This window comes from Gracilinanus agilis, chromosome 5, assembly GCF_016433145.1.
Source record: "Gracilinanus agilis isolate LMUSP501 chromosome 5, AgileGrace, whole genome shotgun sequence".
NCBI lineage: Eukaryota > Metazoa > Chordata > Mammalia > Didelphimorphia > Didelphidae > Gracilinanus > Gracilinanus agilis.
The window spans coordinates 300645364-300659403 of record NC_058134.1 but is presented as its reverse complement, the minus strand read 5'-3'; the positions used below and the strand labels follow the sequence as shown (position 1 = coordinate 300659403).

The 14040-nt window shown below is 62.5% G+C and overlaps 1 protein-coding gene across 1 annotated transcript in view; it reads right to left on the bottom strand.

Moving 5' to 3' along the window:
* Positions 1–2908: 2908 nt before the first annotated feature.
* Positions 2909–14040, bottom strand: part of GRAMD4 (GRAM domain containing 4) — an 83606-nt gene continuing 72474 nt past the window's right edge. Inside the window, exons 7-17 of the mRNA XM_044679282.1 lie at positions 13616–13996; positions 12837–12885; positions 12382–12453; positions 11467–11510; positions 11205–11314; positions 10355–10509; positions 8634–8781; positions 8136–8229; positions 7441–7525; positions 6755–6823; positions 2909–5763 (exon numbers count right to left, since the gene is read on the bottom strand). Of these exons, the coding sequence (XP_044535217.1) occupies positions 5650–5763; positions 6755–6823; positions 7441–7525; positions 8136–8229; positions 8634–8781; positions 10355–10509; positions 11205–11314; positions 11467–11510; positions 12382–12453; positions 12837–12885; positions 13616–13996 (1321 nt within the window). The 3' untranslated portion in view covers positions 2909–5649. The remainder of the gene's footprint in view (positions 5764–6754; positions 6824–7440; positions 7526–8135; positions 8230–8633; positions 8782–10354; positions 10510–11204; positions 11315–11466; positions 11511–12381; positions 12454–12836; positions 12886–13615; positions 13997–14040) is intronic.

The following is a 14040-nucleotide window of genomic DNA, read 5'->3' as shown; positions in this document are numbered from 1 at the left end:
GGCTGGGGGGGGGGGGGGAGGCTCCTTCTCCCCTCTCAGGTAGGCCTCGAGGCAGGCCGAGGTTGTGGGCATAAATGTCCCCCCCCCCCCAGCGCCGTCTCTTGGGGAGGGCCAGGGAAAGCCCAGCGATTGACAGGTGCATTCTGGGTGGTCACAGGAGAGGGAGGCTGCGCGTCCCAGGTCCGAGCTTCCATCCCAGCTCAGGACTTTCTGGCCCACCTGGGCCGGGCGTGGGGGCCTCCTGGGGGTCTCTGCCTCTGGTGTGGGCCGGCCCCTCCGGGAGCCTTCCAGATGGAGGTGAGGGCCAGGGCGGCTTTGAGCGCCCCACGGGTCAGGCGGCAGCTTCCAGAGCCCTGGCCCACCCTCTGCAGGGCCGTCCCCCCCAGAATCCGAGGATCCCCGAAGTTGAGGGAGGGAAAGGGGCCTGGGGCTTCCCGTGGGCAGTGGGGAGAGGACCCCACCGAGGCCTATCACAGCCCCGCTCGGCCCTCGTGTCCACATCCTCCCACCCAGCACGGCCTCTCGGTTCTGTGGTTCTGACGGGGCTCGGAGCCCTCCCAGGATCCCCAAATCTTGGGGTCAGAAGGACCAAGCATGGAGCTCTGGCGAGCCCTCCCCCGTGCCCTGCCCGGCCCGGCCCCTCCTGGAAGATGTCCAGCAATGATGGGGAAGCAGCCGGGCCCTGGGGAGGAAAGCCAGAGTGGCAGCCGATTTATGAGAATGGAACCCGGGGCCCCTGGCTCTGGGGTTCTGTGGCGGTTCTGCCCTCCCTTCAAGCCCACAGAGAGGGGTGTGGGTCTAGGCAGGGAGTCAGGGAGGCCTCGTCCCCTTTTACCTAGAGGACAGGCGGCCCTCCTTGCCTTCTCTGTAAAACGGCAGCGGCGGCCTCTTACGGGCTCCCCGCTGGGTCCCCGGAGCTCTCCTGGGCTCTGCTCACACAGGTCTGGGGCTGCCCAGTGTCCAGGCTGAAGCCCAGCTCCCAGCCTCCCCCGCTTGGCCCCAGGGGGCTGCCCGGGGAGGCAGCCATTACAGAAAAGCGATTGAGGCAGAGTGAATTGTTGGGCGCCCCCTCCTTAGCCGCCCTCCCAGCAAACATCCTTTGTCATTTGACAGTTTAGAGCTGGGGCTTCCTAGCTCCCCCCCAGCAGCATCTCCCCGACTTTTGCCAGGGAAGTCCCGAGTGCCCATTGCCAACAACGGGGCTCCGCTTGATTCTCACAAAGGAAGCCCAGTGAGGGAGGCGTCTCTTCAAGGAAATACAGTAACTAGAACTCTACACAAGTGGTAAGTGTCAGGGGGTAGGATCTGAACCCAGATCCCTTCCTGCTTCCCCAGAGCAGCTCTCCCTCTCAGGGAAATGTTGGCTGAATGAATAATAACTAGCTCTCTTTGGACTCCAGGACTTTGGTCACAAAGGTTGATGAGGGAGGGGGCCCAAATCTTCCCTCTCACTGAGGGAAAGGGACAGCCCCCTCTTTTACAGGGAGGCCAGCCTCTAACTGAATTCTAACAGAGGGAGATCATTCTGCCCATTTAACAGGAGAGAAAACTGAGACTCGGGGATATAACCTGCCGCGTCTCAGAGCTGGATCTTGCCCGCACCGGAACCCAGCCTTCTGGAGTGGAAGCTTCCTGTCCGGGGAGAAGCCCCCCGACCTCCCCTCTGCCCCAGCCTCTGCCAAACAAGGCTTCTCTCCCTCAGCTGGCCCCGAGGGCAGGGGGTCTCCCTTTGCTTAGCACAGCCTTAATCCGGGTCTGTGGCTGGTGGATTCCTCTGCAGGCTCTGCTCCTTTCCTCAGTTTGGAGATCCTCTGTCTGGGGGGCTCTGGCCGGGGCAGCTCCCTGAGGGCAGGGGCCTTTCTCTGTGTGGCCCAACTCCTGTTACAGACTAGAACACAGGCCCAGGACTTGCCCAAGGTCGCGGAGAGGGTCAGGGGTCCAGCCTCGCTGTCTTCCTGAGGACACCAAACTCTGGGACTCCCGTCACCAGCAAGGCCAAACACGAATTCCTGGCTGGGTTCGAAGACCTTTGGCCCGGGGAGCCCCCCTCTCCTTCCCTTTGCAGCCTTCTTACACCCCGGTCATCCCCCCTGAAGCTGTGAGCCAGTGACACGGGGCATCCAATGCCCCATCTCTGGACTCTGGCAATTTTCTCTGCCCTCCCCCAGCACCATGTCTCTCCTCATCTCCGTCACTGGCATCCCTGGCTCCTTTGGAGTTCCAGCTAAAATCCCATCTCCTACAGAAAGCCTTCCCTGATTTCCCTTAAGGCCAAGGCCTTCCCTCTCTCGATCTGTCTAGAGCTCGCTTGTGTGTGGTTGTGGGCCTGTCATCTCCCCCCCAAGGCTGTGGGAGTGTGCAGACAGCGACCCTGCCCAGAAGAGGAGAAGCAGACGGTGAAGGGCTTTGAGAGCACGTCTAGAGGGGCAGGTCGAAGGGCCTGGGAATTCTGGAGAAGGGGGTGCCAGGCGTCTGCAGGGCTAGGCCTGAGACCCTCCCGTTCAGGTGAGGAAGCTGACATCCAGCAAAGTCACCCAGGCTCTGTGAGCGGGCCACGGGCATCGGTTCTGGTTCCAGAGGCTGTTTGTGCCCATGACTCAACCAGCAGCATTCGGGGATTGGCCAAGAGCTCAGGAAAGATGCCTCCCAGGGAGGAACGGGCTTGCCTGGGGTTTGGAGGAGCCCCTGGGTCATGCCGGCGGGTCCTGGTGATTCTGGGAGTCTGAACCCATAAAAAATAAAAAGGGAAAAGGCAGAATCGGTGCTTCCCACTGATTTCTGCCAAGGTGGTTGGTCCCTAGACCGGAACACGGCTTTGCCAGCCTTGCCCACGAGAGGGCACCACACCATCCTCTATGGCAGCTCAGCAAAGGAAACGACTGGGCAGGCTTGTTAGCACAAAGTGTTTTAGGTTTATTTAAATAAAAATTATAATTTATACAAGACTTTTTCTTTAAACAAACAAGGTTTTCTTAAAAAAAGTCACAGAGCAATTTTGTTTTCATCAGTTTATCGTACAATTGCTTTGTTGAACCAAAGTGACACCAGAACGATTATTTACAGGTTCAAAATAGACTCGAACTCCAGACGTAAAAAATTTCACATCCGTTCTATGTCGATGATTAGTCAGAGAAACGAAACACCTGCCCCAGGGGAAAGACTCGACAAAAATGACAAGACTTCCTCTCCGCAGAGCTGCCCCAAAGTATTTACCATCTCGTCTTTCGCTCTGGGATCACATCCCTCCTCTGGGTCCGCTCGGACACTGACAGAGGCTGCTGGCTGTTGTGCGGCCAGCGGACAAACCACTCACTCTCCGTGGTCAACGGGCTTTCCTCCCACCAGGCAGATATGGAGGAGGAAGGCGAGAGCGGAGACGGTCGCTTCACGGGCACTGAACGTCAAGGCCAGCCCAGTGGACGTCTGCATCAGCGTGGTCAGTTTTCATCTCCCTTGCTCCTTCGAAGGAACTCCAACTCAACCACTCCACTTCCATGAAAGAAGCTGCGTCCAGTTCTGCTGGGAATGTGTCGGGGGCCAGCCCTACCTGGCCGGAGCTTTGCACGGGTCGCCAGAGGCAGACACTGTGGCCGATGATGGACGTGTGGGGAAGGGAATCCCTTTTGGGGACCTGAGGTCACCCGGTGGACACTAATGACGCCAGAACCAGCGAAAAACGGTCTGCCTGAGCCGTGGGACCCATGGATCGCCCTGAAGGCTGCTTCCAGTTGTGTCTTCATGGTGAGGCTCAAGGGTTGGAAGAGAACTGAGAGAGGGAGAGGACTGGCTCCAGCCCACAAAGCCCGTGAGGCCCGGCGCTGGGATGCTCGCGCCCAAGAGCAGGGTGGACCAGAGGAGAGGGCCCTCCACGGGAGGCCGCCAAGAAATCCAGCCTCTGGGCACAGACAGTGGGCCATCCAGTCCTAGCGAGCTGCGGGCATTTCTGCCGGGCGCATCCGTGGGGGTGATAACAGGGATGACGGGTACCATTTTGAATCAGTGAGTTCTTCCTGCCCTAATCTGGTAACAGGACCAAGGTTTGGGAGCCTGGGCACGCTTTACCACAGGGCCGATTTTTGGTGCAGAAACCAGGCAAACTCAAAGCTTTTTTCCTTTCCCCTCCCCCCAGGTGGTGACCACATCCCAGCAGCTCAGTGGGGCTGGGAAAGGGAGGTCCTAAGTGCTGCTGCCCAGTTTCTTATCCAAACCAGCAAATGATGATCAGAGCAAAGGTAAAAATTCCGTCCGAAAATGATACAAAAATAAGAAAAAACAGCTTGCTCTCTGTAAAAAATAGAATCTGTTTCTTCAAAAAACAACTCTCACAAACATCCAGAGGACACGGGACAATCCGGACAGGGGGCAGGTGGCCGGGCAGAGTTCTGGCCCGGAAGCTGGGCGGAACAGGAAGCCACGGGAGGTTCCGTGGTCTATCGCTGTTTCCCGTGACTCCCTACACGGAACGGAAGAAGGCGACTTGCAGAGAACGTTGCAGAAGATGAGCCGGCCACGTCCTTTCGTTCTGAAGCGTTCAGGCTCACCTTCAGTTCTTGTTAAGAGAGGGAAAGCAGCCGTGGACCCTCCTGCTGAAGGGGCGCTCCTCCCCGGCCTGCCGAAGCCTTTGCCCGGGTCTTCCCCGAGGAAGGGGTGCCCTGGCTGGCTGCTCGTCTCTGCCCACTTTCTTGGCCCTCAGACGGGGAGAGGCTGGGAGGCCGCCGCTCTCCGGCGCTGGGCCTGATCACACACTACCCAAACACTGCACACATGACCTGGGAATACTGTCAAAGCGAGAGGAGGCCCCCCGCTCCGGCGGTGGCTGAGCCTCAGGAGGGTCCATTCGGAGAAGCCGCAGAGAGCTCTGGTTTTCCCAGAACCCCCTGTTTGGATTCTGTCTCAGAGCCGACCCGACCGTCTCCGCTTGGCCATAACTACTGTCAGACAATTTTAACTCCCGAGCACTTTGGGCGTTGCCGTAGGAACCAAGAACCCCAGAAGCCTTGGGGATGGAGCGGACAGAGATGGCTGGGGCTCGGGGATGACTGATTCCCGGCTCTGGCCTGGGGAAAGTCCATTGGCCCAAACCTCCGGGCAGGCTCGAGGGCTCCCTCCAGAACGGGTGCCCAAAAGGCCAACACGGAAAGCTGGGATAAGGGAAAGGAGGGAGCCACGACGGCTGCTTTGGCAAAGGGCCAGCTCAGCCCTAGAGACCAAGAAAAATGGGGGTCACGTCCCCGGGAGGGCCTCACAGGAGGCGGGATCCCGAGGCCGTGGAGGGCACGAAGCATCTCCTGGCGACGGTCACACGCAGTTTCAGACTGTTCTTCGATCCAACCCATCTCCACCAGCCTCAAGGAGACTCTGAGGTCCTCCCTGATGATGGCCCCCCAAGGCAAGCCAAGGCCGGCCTCACTTCCGTCCGCTCCTCCGAGGCTCCAGGGGGACCCACGGACAGAGCCACGGTGGGCGGCTGGGGAAGGTTGCTGAGGCAGCGCATCCCATGTGGGTGCCAGGGACCTCTCCGGGGATGCTGGAAACAACATGGCGGCCGGGAGAAGGGAGGACTGCGAGGTGGACCAGGATTATTGCAGAGGAGATGGGGAGGACCAGCCGTCGGCACCGCCAGAGAAGAAGGTCCCGCTGGGGCTTCTCCTAGCTGTCGCCGCTGGACGCTGCTGCCGCCGCCGCGGCTGTGATCTTCATGTACTGGCCAAAGATGGTCTCAAACGCCTCATCCCGGTGGACCATGGCGCCAAACACGAGGGGCTGCGGAGAAAAGAAGGGGGTCAGGCCCGAGCCTCCGAGCAGCCCCTCGCCCGGGAGGAGCCCGGCACTCCCCGATGCCAAGAGGCCAGGCTGGCTCCTTCGGGGAGGCTCTGAGCGGCCTCCGCCCCCTAGCCTGGGAGAATGGAAGAGCTTGGATGGAGAGGCTGCTGGCTCTTGTCCAGCTCTCCATGGTTTCCTCAGCCTTGGGCCAAGTGGGCAGAAAGGGCCAGCCTGCCCTCGTTCACACGCTCCTTCCTTTGTCTCCCGGGGTGAGAGGCTCTATTGTGAGTCCTGGGAAGCGGCTGGGGGGCCGGAGCCCCCCCCAGCGTGTCTGACCTCAGACCACATGACGGCTTAAGCCCCTTCCAGGATGGACATTCCCCGGGAAGAAGCAGAGCAAGTTCTTCCACGGTGCCCCGGAGGAGGCAAAACATTTAAAGAAATTTAAACATAGGATCTCCCTGGATCCTCGCAACAGCTCGGAGGTGGATGCTGTGGTTATCCCTGCTGTGCCGCTGAGGAAACTGAGGCAGACAGAGGGGACCCGGAGGGGTCTCAAGCCTTCTGGGCCGTGTCACTGAGCTCCTTGTTCTCAGCTCCGACATCTCTTCTAAAGCCCTTCCCAGCCCCGACCTCCCCCGACCAGAGCCTTCCCTGTTCTCAGCCCCTCCAGCTCTGGCCCTCCTGTGAGCAGTCTAGCACCTGAGGGGCTCGGGGTGCTCGTGAGGCTCCCCTTCCTAAGCCTGAGCATCTTTGGGCCCCCTAGCCCATTCCCCAGCCACTGCTGTGCCCACCAGGAAGGGCCATCCCTAAATCCTTTTGGGTCCAGGAGTTGGGGAGTAGCTGGCGGGTGAGGGCAGGCTTTGAGGGCGGGGTGCTGTGTGCCAGAACTGAGGGGTTCCCTCAGCGCACCGCACCCCGTCCCCGGAGGCAGGCTGGTCCCTGAGCCCCCCGTGTCCCTCCCTGCTAGGCCACCCCAGCTAGGCCTCACCTTCTGGGTGGATGGTGTGGATACCGCAATGCCCATGCCTGATCCTGGGAGGACCGAGAGGACTTTGTACTGGAAGACACAAGGAGCACCCATGAGGGCTGTGCTGGCCCCCCCACACACACACAGACAGACAGACAGACAGACAGAAGGGCAGCCTGTCCTGGCCCATCCTCCAGGGCTCCTTCCAAGCCTCCGTCCCTTTTGGGGCTTCTGACTGCTGCCTCTTTCCCCCGGGGCACAGGGTGGCACAGGTTGGGGGCTCCCCGAGGGCCCCAGATTGAACCTGGAGTCTGAAAAGACAAGAACACCCCTAATACGAGGTGAGGGAGGTCGAGAAGGATGAGCAGGGAGCGGAGGCCGCTGCCTTTGGCCAAAGAGAGATGGAGGGAGCTCTGGAAAGGGCTGGAAGGTCAAGAGCTGAGACGGGAGGGAGAGGAAAGCCAGAGCCGCAAGGGGAGACCTTTTAGGAGTTTGGGGAGGAAGGAAAAGGGGGACACGTGAGAGGCAGATGGTCCTCTGGGGGGCAGAGGAGGGGCGCCCTCCTAGCCGTGACTGTCAGAGCAGCTGCAGGACAACGAGTGGCCAGAGAGCCCGCGGCAGCGGCCACGGGAGGGAGAACCGAGGACGGCTCCCGGCCACACCTGGCCCGAACCCCCGCCGGCCCCGACACGCACCCACAGACCCACCTTCTGAATGCCCGTGATGTCCACGAGCTTGATGACCTTGTTCCTCTTGGAGGAGCCGGACTTGGAGCTCTCAAAGCACAGGTAACTGGAAGGGAAGGCAGAAGATGGAGCTCCCGGGAGGAGCAGGACGCACTCTCCCCTTCCCCTCCTGGACCCCAGACCCACTGCCTGGCCTGGCCCGAGGGGCGGCCACTTCCAGAGAGCCCTCTTGCTCGGCCCGTTCCCACTGGGGTCTCGGTTCTTAGTGGAGGCACCGGAAGCCTCCCGTCCCGCATCTGAGAGTCTAACCTGGGAGTCCTCGGCCTGGCGCCCCGGGCGGGCTCCTCGGCTGGATGCTCCAGGAACAGGGAGACCCGCTCCAGGGGGCGCCGCTATCGAGTGTTTAATAGACAAAAATACCCCAACCCTGGGAATCGGGGGAAGCCCCCAGCCCAGCCACCCTCCTGCGCCAGAGCCTGACACGCTGCCTCGTCCCTGCTGTGCCAGCCACGCTGAGCCTGGCACACCTTGTCCTGGCAGCCTCTCCACATCCCGCTGCGGGTAACCCCCATACTGGGAGTGGCACCACGGAGCTCCTTGGGGAGGGGCTTGCCCCTGCCATCTGTGCCCAGAGGGTGCCCAGGGGGCGCTGCCCTCTCCGTCCCAGGGCCCTGTTCCCTGTCTCCTGCCTGTGTCTAAAAGCGGGGAGCACTCACTTCTCCGTCACATACAGCACCCCGTTCCGGATGTAGTCTGTGGGCATCTTCCGGTCCCTGTTAATCAGGCAGCATCGCCAGCCGTTTTCACACACTGTGGAGCAAAGAGGGGGCTCAGTCCCGCCGCTGTTGGGGAGGCCCCCACGATACACCAAACACCGCCCTCTGCTCTGGGGTACTGAGCTGGGGCACCCCCATCCCCCACCCTCGGAGAACCTGCCAGGAGGGAAGAGACAGATTCCCTGTCAAGACAGACAGAACTCGGGAGGAGGCAATCGTTCCCCTCTCCGGGCTCAGGTCTTCCCGTGTGTAAAAGGAGGCGATTGGCCGGGGGGGCCTTCGGAGGGACGCCCCGAGGCGCCATCGGCCCGGCGTCAGGCCGCGGCCTTGCCATCCCCTCCGCGGCCCCGGCCCCTCGCCTCTGCCTCTGGCCTTCCAGGCGCTCCGTCCCTGCCTCCTCCCTCCTTTCCGGCTCTGTCCGCACCCCGACCCTGCTACCTGCCAGCGGCCGCTCATTCTCTGTCAAGTTAAAGATCTCGTGGAAGTTCCCCTTTTTGGTCCCGTGGAAGCGCCCCGTGTCGTCGTCCCGGCTCATGCCGGCGGGGGCCCCGGCGCCCACGTAGCTCCTCGAGGACGTGGTCTGGAGCTGCTAGGGAGGCCGATACCGTCCGTGAGGCGGAGGCTGCCCGGCCCAGCCTCTGCCCCCCGCCATGCTTCTCCCCAGGGCTTTCTGGGGGGATTCGGGGCCTCAAAGGCTGCACATGCCCACAGGCCACAAGGCCCCAGGACGCCACAGACGATCCAGTGTGTGCCAGGAAGGCCACCCAGCCACAGGACACACACGGGGGCCCCTCTGGCCACAGGGCACACACACGGGGGGGGGCCCCTCTGGCCACAGGGCACACACATGGGGGGGGCCCTCCGGCCACAGGGCACACACATGGGGGGGCCCTCTGGCCACAGGGCACACACATGGGGGGGCCCCTCCAGCCACAGGACACACACAGGGGCCCCTCCGGCCACAGGGCACACACACAGTGGCAGGGGGGACCCCTCCAGCCACAGGACACACACAGGGGCCCCTCCGGCCACAGGGCAAACACGAGGGCCTCTCTGGCCACAGAGCACACACAGGCCCCTCCGGCCACGACCAGGAGAGACGCCCCTCCCCGTACACTCCCCTGCAAAGCCTCAGGTCCCACGGCCCAACCCCGTCCTGGCACTGCCCAACAGATGGGGAGAGGCCGGAGGGGGCTCCGTTTGGCCGGCACATACGGGGTTCGAGGTCGGCCTCTGGTTGTGGCTGCCACATGTGTAGGGGAGGGAGGGGCTGGATGAAGCTTTGGGGGGCCGAAGCCGGAGGGGACACAGACAGAGAGGAAGAGAGGAGGCGGCGAAGGAGCCGGCCAGGAGGAAGAGCACGGCCGAGGCCCACACTCGGACCCTACCTTGTCGTGGCCTGACAGCTGGCGGGAAGCAAACAGACACGTGGTGAAGCGGGGGAGCACGGAGGAAAGGGGCCGGCTGGGGGGCTGCCCTGAGCTGTCCCTTTCCTGAGTCCCTGACGGTAACGGGGTGACCCGGCCCAAGCCGGCCCTGGCCTCTGAGGCATCGGGAAGCCCAGCCTGTGGGCAGCGCCCTCGGCCTGAGGGAGCCTCTGAGGCCGGCCACGCTGGCCTGGATGGAGATGCGATGCCTGAGCTGAGCAGGGCTGGGTATGGCAGCCCAGGAAGCCCCCCGGCTCCTGGGGAAGGCCTGCGGCCGCAGTGGGGGACCTGGCCTGGGGGAACCCCCAGGTTCTCGTATTTCAGCAGAACCGGCCCTCGGCGACCCTCTGCGCTTCCCTGGCTTCACTGGCCGGCCTGCCCGGAGGCCACAGGAGGGGCCTCGCCAAGGGGTGTCCTGGGCTCTGAGGCTCCCCGCTTGTGACCTCCATCCCCTGTTCACCAAAGGAGGCCTCTCGGGCCACCCTGACAGGGCTCTGAGTTCGGGCTCTGCCCTGAGGGCGATCTCTGGGTCATGGAGCAAAAATCACCTCCGCTGCCCTGGCCGACACCCCTGTAAAACAGGGACACCCCTCGCCCCGTGGCGCTTCCTCAGCTCTAAGTGGACGTGGAAACGGGACAGCGACAGGCACTGAGGGGGCGGCAGGCCTGAGCCCGGATGCCAAAGAGCACTTCCCCGGCTGCCGGCCCGACTCCCGAGGAGGCTGCACGTACCCGCCTGGACACGGTGGCGGCCGAGCGCTCTTTGAGCTGGGGGTCCGTGGGGAGGCTGGTCCAGATGATGTAGGGGGTGTCGTACTTGGCTCGGAGGCGGGGGCAGCGTTTGAAGATGAAGTCGATGAGGAAAAACTTGATGCCCGCGTAAAGGCCTGGAAAGGACGGAGGTCACAGTCAGTGATGGGCCCTGAGAGAGTGAGTGTGAGACAGACAGAGAGAGAGAGAATGAGAGAGTAAGAGAGACATACAGAGACAGACAGACAGAGAGAGAGAGACAGGGAGGGGGAGAGAGACAGAGAGAGAGCCAGATACAGAGAGACACACAGACAGACAAAGAGAGAGACAGAGGCAGAGATCTGGCTCGCTGGAGAGAGAGCCAAAAAGAAAACCCCTTTGCATCACCCTGGGAAGGTGTCAGGGGCTGGGAAGAGCCCAGCTGGCTGTGCATCTAAGCCTCAGCTTCCTTATCTGTAACATGGGGCCAATACGCTCCCCGAAGGATGGGAGGGAGCCCCGATGACCCAGTGAGTCCTTCTGCCTGCTGCCATCCTGGCTGGTGACAAGGAGGGTCCACACAACTCTCGGCACTCTGGCCAGTCCCTGCTGCTCCAGCTCCTTTAGAATTGTAAGAGGTGCAAAGTGCTTCCCTCAGAGCTGGGCCAAGGTGACCCATTTCAAAGGTGAGGAAACCGAGGCTCTGGGCTGGCCTTTGATGAGGACCCAAACAGCTGTGACCCCGGGATGTGGCTGGGACACAGCTCCCAGCAGGCAGAGCTGAGTTCATCCACTGCCCAGGCCCGTCTTCCACACTAACTTCCCTTCAGGAAAGAAGTAGCCACTGAGTTACCCATCATGAGCCCCACGATCCTGTAGGGGAAGAAACAGGAGGCGAGGAAGGCTGCCCACAGCGCAATGTAGAGCTTCTGGGTGATTTCTGGCTGGACCCACATGAACAAGCTGGGAGAATGAGGAGAGGAACCATGGAACAACCATCCAGGTGGTCCTTCAGCCCTCTGCCTCCCTCCTCCATCCTGGGTCCTCTCTCTCCTGTCCTCTGTGCTCTCTTCTTCCCCATCCTCCTTCTGTCCTCCATGCCCCCTTGTACTTACTTCTTGATTTTCTCCAGGATGTCAGCCATCTTCCCAAACAGATTCTGAAAATCAAGAGGGAAGAGTTGTGTCTTGCTGGCCATCAAAAGAATGAGAAGCCCGGGGGACCCTGGAGCACCCATCGTGGGGGTTGTCCACCAGTGGCCCCTTCTGTGGCTGCCGTTGCTCAAGGTTCTGCAAAGTGCCCTCGGCTCCCCAAGCCACCCCTCCATATGGTTGGGGAAATTCAGAATTCCTTGTGGTGACCAGTCAGACGCCTTGTGATCTCCTGGCTGTAAGGCCGGGTCCGGGGAGCTGTTTTAAAGGCAAGTCAAGCTCGGAATGCGAATTCTGCCGAGGCTGCAGGGTGCCTGCCAGGCCTCTCCTAAGGGGTCACACACGGGAGAGTCCCCAGGTCTGGGCTCTGCTGCTAACTCTAGGCCCCTTCCTGCCCAGAGCTCCATGCCCCAAAGCCTGGCAGAAGTCCGGGGAAGCACCCCACGGTCGGGGATGACTTCCTGCAGGACTCTCCCCAATGCTGGGCACACAGCGGCCCTGAACCATGCTGGTGGGCCTTCGCCCAGTGTTTCCAGGTTCTTAAAGCCGTCTGCATGAGCCTTCTGGGTGCTCGGCTGCTATCAGGATCTCCTTTTACAGAAAAGGAAAGCACAGCAGACAGTCAGGCTTGCCCAGGGCCACTCGGCTACTGCGAGGCTGGATTTGAATTCAGGAGCTTGGGACGAATGCACAAAGAGCCCCAGAGAAGAGGACGCCGGGGCTGCCCAAGGGGCTGGACGCCAAGGCCGAGGAGCTCCAAGCGGACGTCTGCCAGGGAGGGGGAGACGGACTCCACCCCAGCCAGCTGGGCTCCCCCTCTGAGCTCGGGAGGTCCGGCTGCCTCTGGGCCCCCGTCAGCCAGGAGACAGAGAGGAGTACCTGGGCCTTCTGCGCCACGTCCAGCACGAGCTGGAACTTCTCTGATACGGTGAGATCTTCCTTTGGAGGTTCCTGGAGCGGGGAAGGGGTGAGGGAGGGGTGAGCGGAGAGGGACGGGGGGCAGAGACAGAGGAAGAGAAAAGAGAGGGAGAGAGAGAGGTGGGGGGGGGACAGAGGGACGGACAGACAGAGATGACGTGGCCGGTGAGTCGATGCTGAACGGTTTTAGGATGGACAGAGCTCTGCCCGGCCCCTGCACTGAACTCTTCTCAAAGATCTTTGAGGCTCGTCCGGCCCCCTGAGGGGAGGCCGAGCTCTGCCATCCCCTGTTCTCGGCCCCCCAGCTTTGCCGTCCCCTGTTCTAAGGTCCCCCTCCCTCTGCCCCCCCCGTGTCAGGCCCCCGCTGGCATTACGGCACGAGGGTAACTCGGGGTGACCGTCCGCAGGACACGTACCACGGCTTCGGAGACTTCAGGCACGATGCTCCACTGGATCCGCCAGCCCCTTGGGAAAGAGAGCGGAGAAAGGAAGCCTGAACAGGGGGCCGTCTGTGTGCGGGCGGGGCCTGGAGGGGAGAGTGGGGCCCTGACCCGAGCCTCAGTTTCCCCATCTGTAAATGGCGGGCCGGGACTAGGGGCGTGAGGGGCTCCCTGCTCTAACGTCGGTCTCGGATGGTCCCTTCCAGCTCTGGATCTCGGTTCTGAGGTCTCCCCTCACGTGCGATGTTCGAAGGCCCTTCCTGGCTCCGACATTCTAGGCTTCTTGGAGTCCTCGCACCCGAGCAAACCTTCCACGTCTAGAAATCTAATTCGTGGGTGAGCCTTGCTGGACTTCAGACCCGAGAGCCAGCCTGGCTCTCCCGGGGGACGAGCAGCCTCACACCAGGAAGGCCCCGGACTCGGCTGGGCGGGGGAGTCCCTTGGTTTGGGCCAGGCGCTTCCGGTTTGGAAGCTGCTCCCGGGAGGGGCCGCGGCCTGAGAGGACGGCCGGGGCCCAGCGCCAGGCTCTGGACCCCAAGAACGGGGTCTCCCTGCCCCCCCGCGGCTGCCCCGTCGCAAGCCCAGCGAGCGTCAGGGTGGGCCTGGGAGGAGGAACTGGGAGCCCCGCTGGCCTTGGGAGCCTCCGGGAGGCCGGGCGGGCCCCGGACCTCTCATCTGCTTCCCTGCGGAGGCCGGAAGAGGCCGGGGGCCGGCCCGGGGGCTGGAGAAGCGGGCCGGAGGGGGGAGGCGAGTACCTGGCGATGAGGTAATTGAGCGACAGCCGCAGGATGGCTAGAAACAAGAACATGGGGATGGCCCAGCCGTGCCACACGGCGTTCATGTAGACCTGGCGGGAAGCACAGCACACGCCACCGTCACCGGGGGGCCGGCCCGAGCCCCTGCTGCTGGGGGGCCTGGGGGCGAGCCCCGTCTGTCCGCACCCCTCCTCCCGGCCCGGGCCCTGAGACCGCCCGCCGCCTCCCTGCCCGGGCACGAGGCTGGCACAGCGTACACGAGAGGCCTCCGCCGCCCCTCGAGGAGCTGCTGGGGAAGGCCAGCGCCGGAGGGAACCTAGAACAGGAGGGGTCAGCGCGGGGAGGGAACCTAGAACGGGGGAGGCCAGCGCGGGAGGGAACCTAGAACGGGGGAGGCCAGCGCGGGAGGGAACCTAGAACGGGGG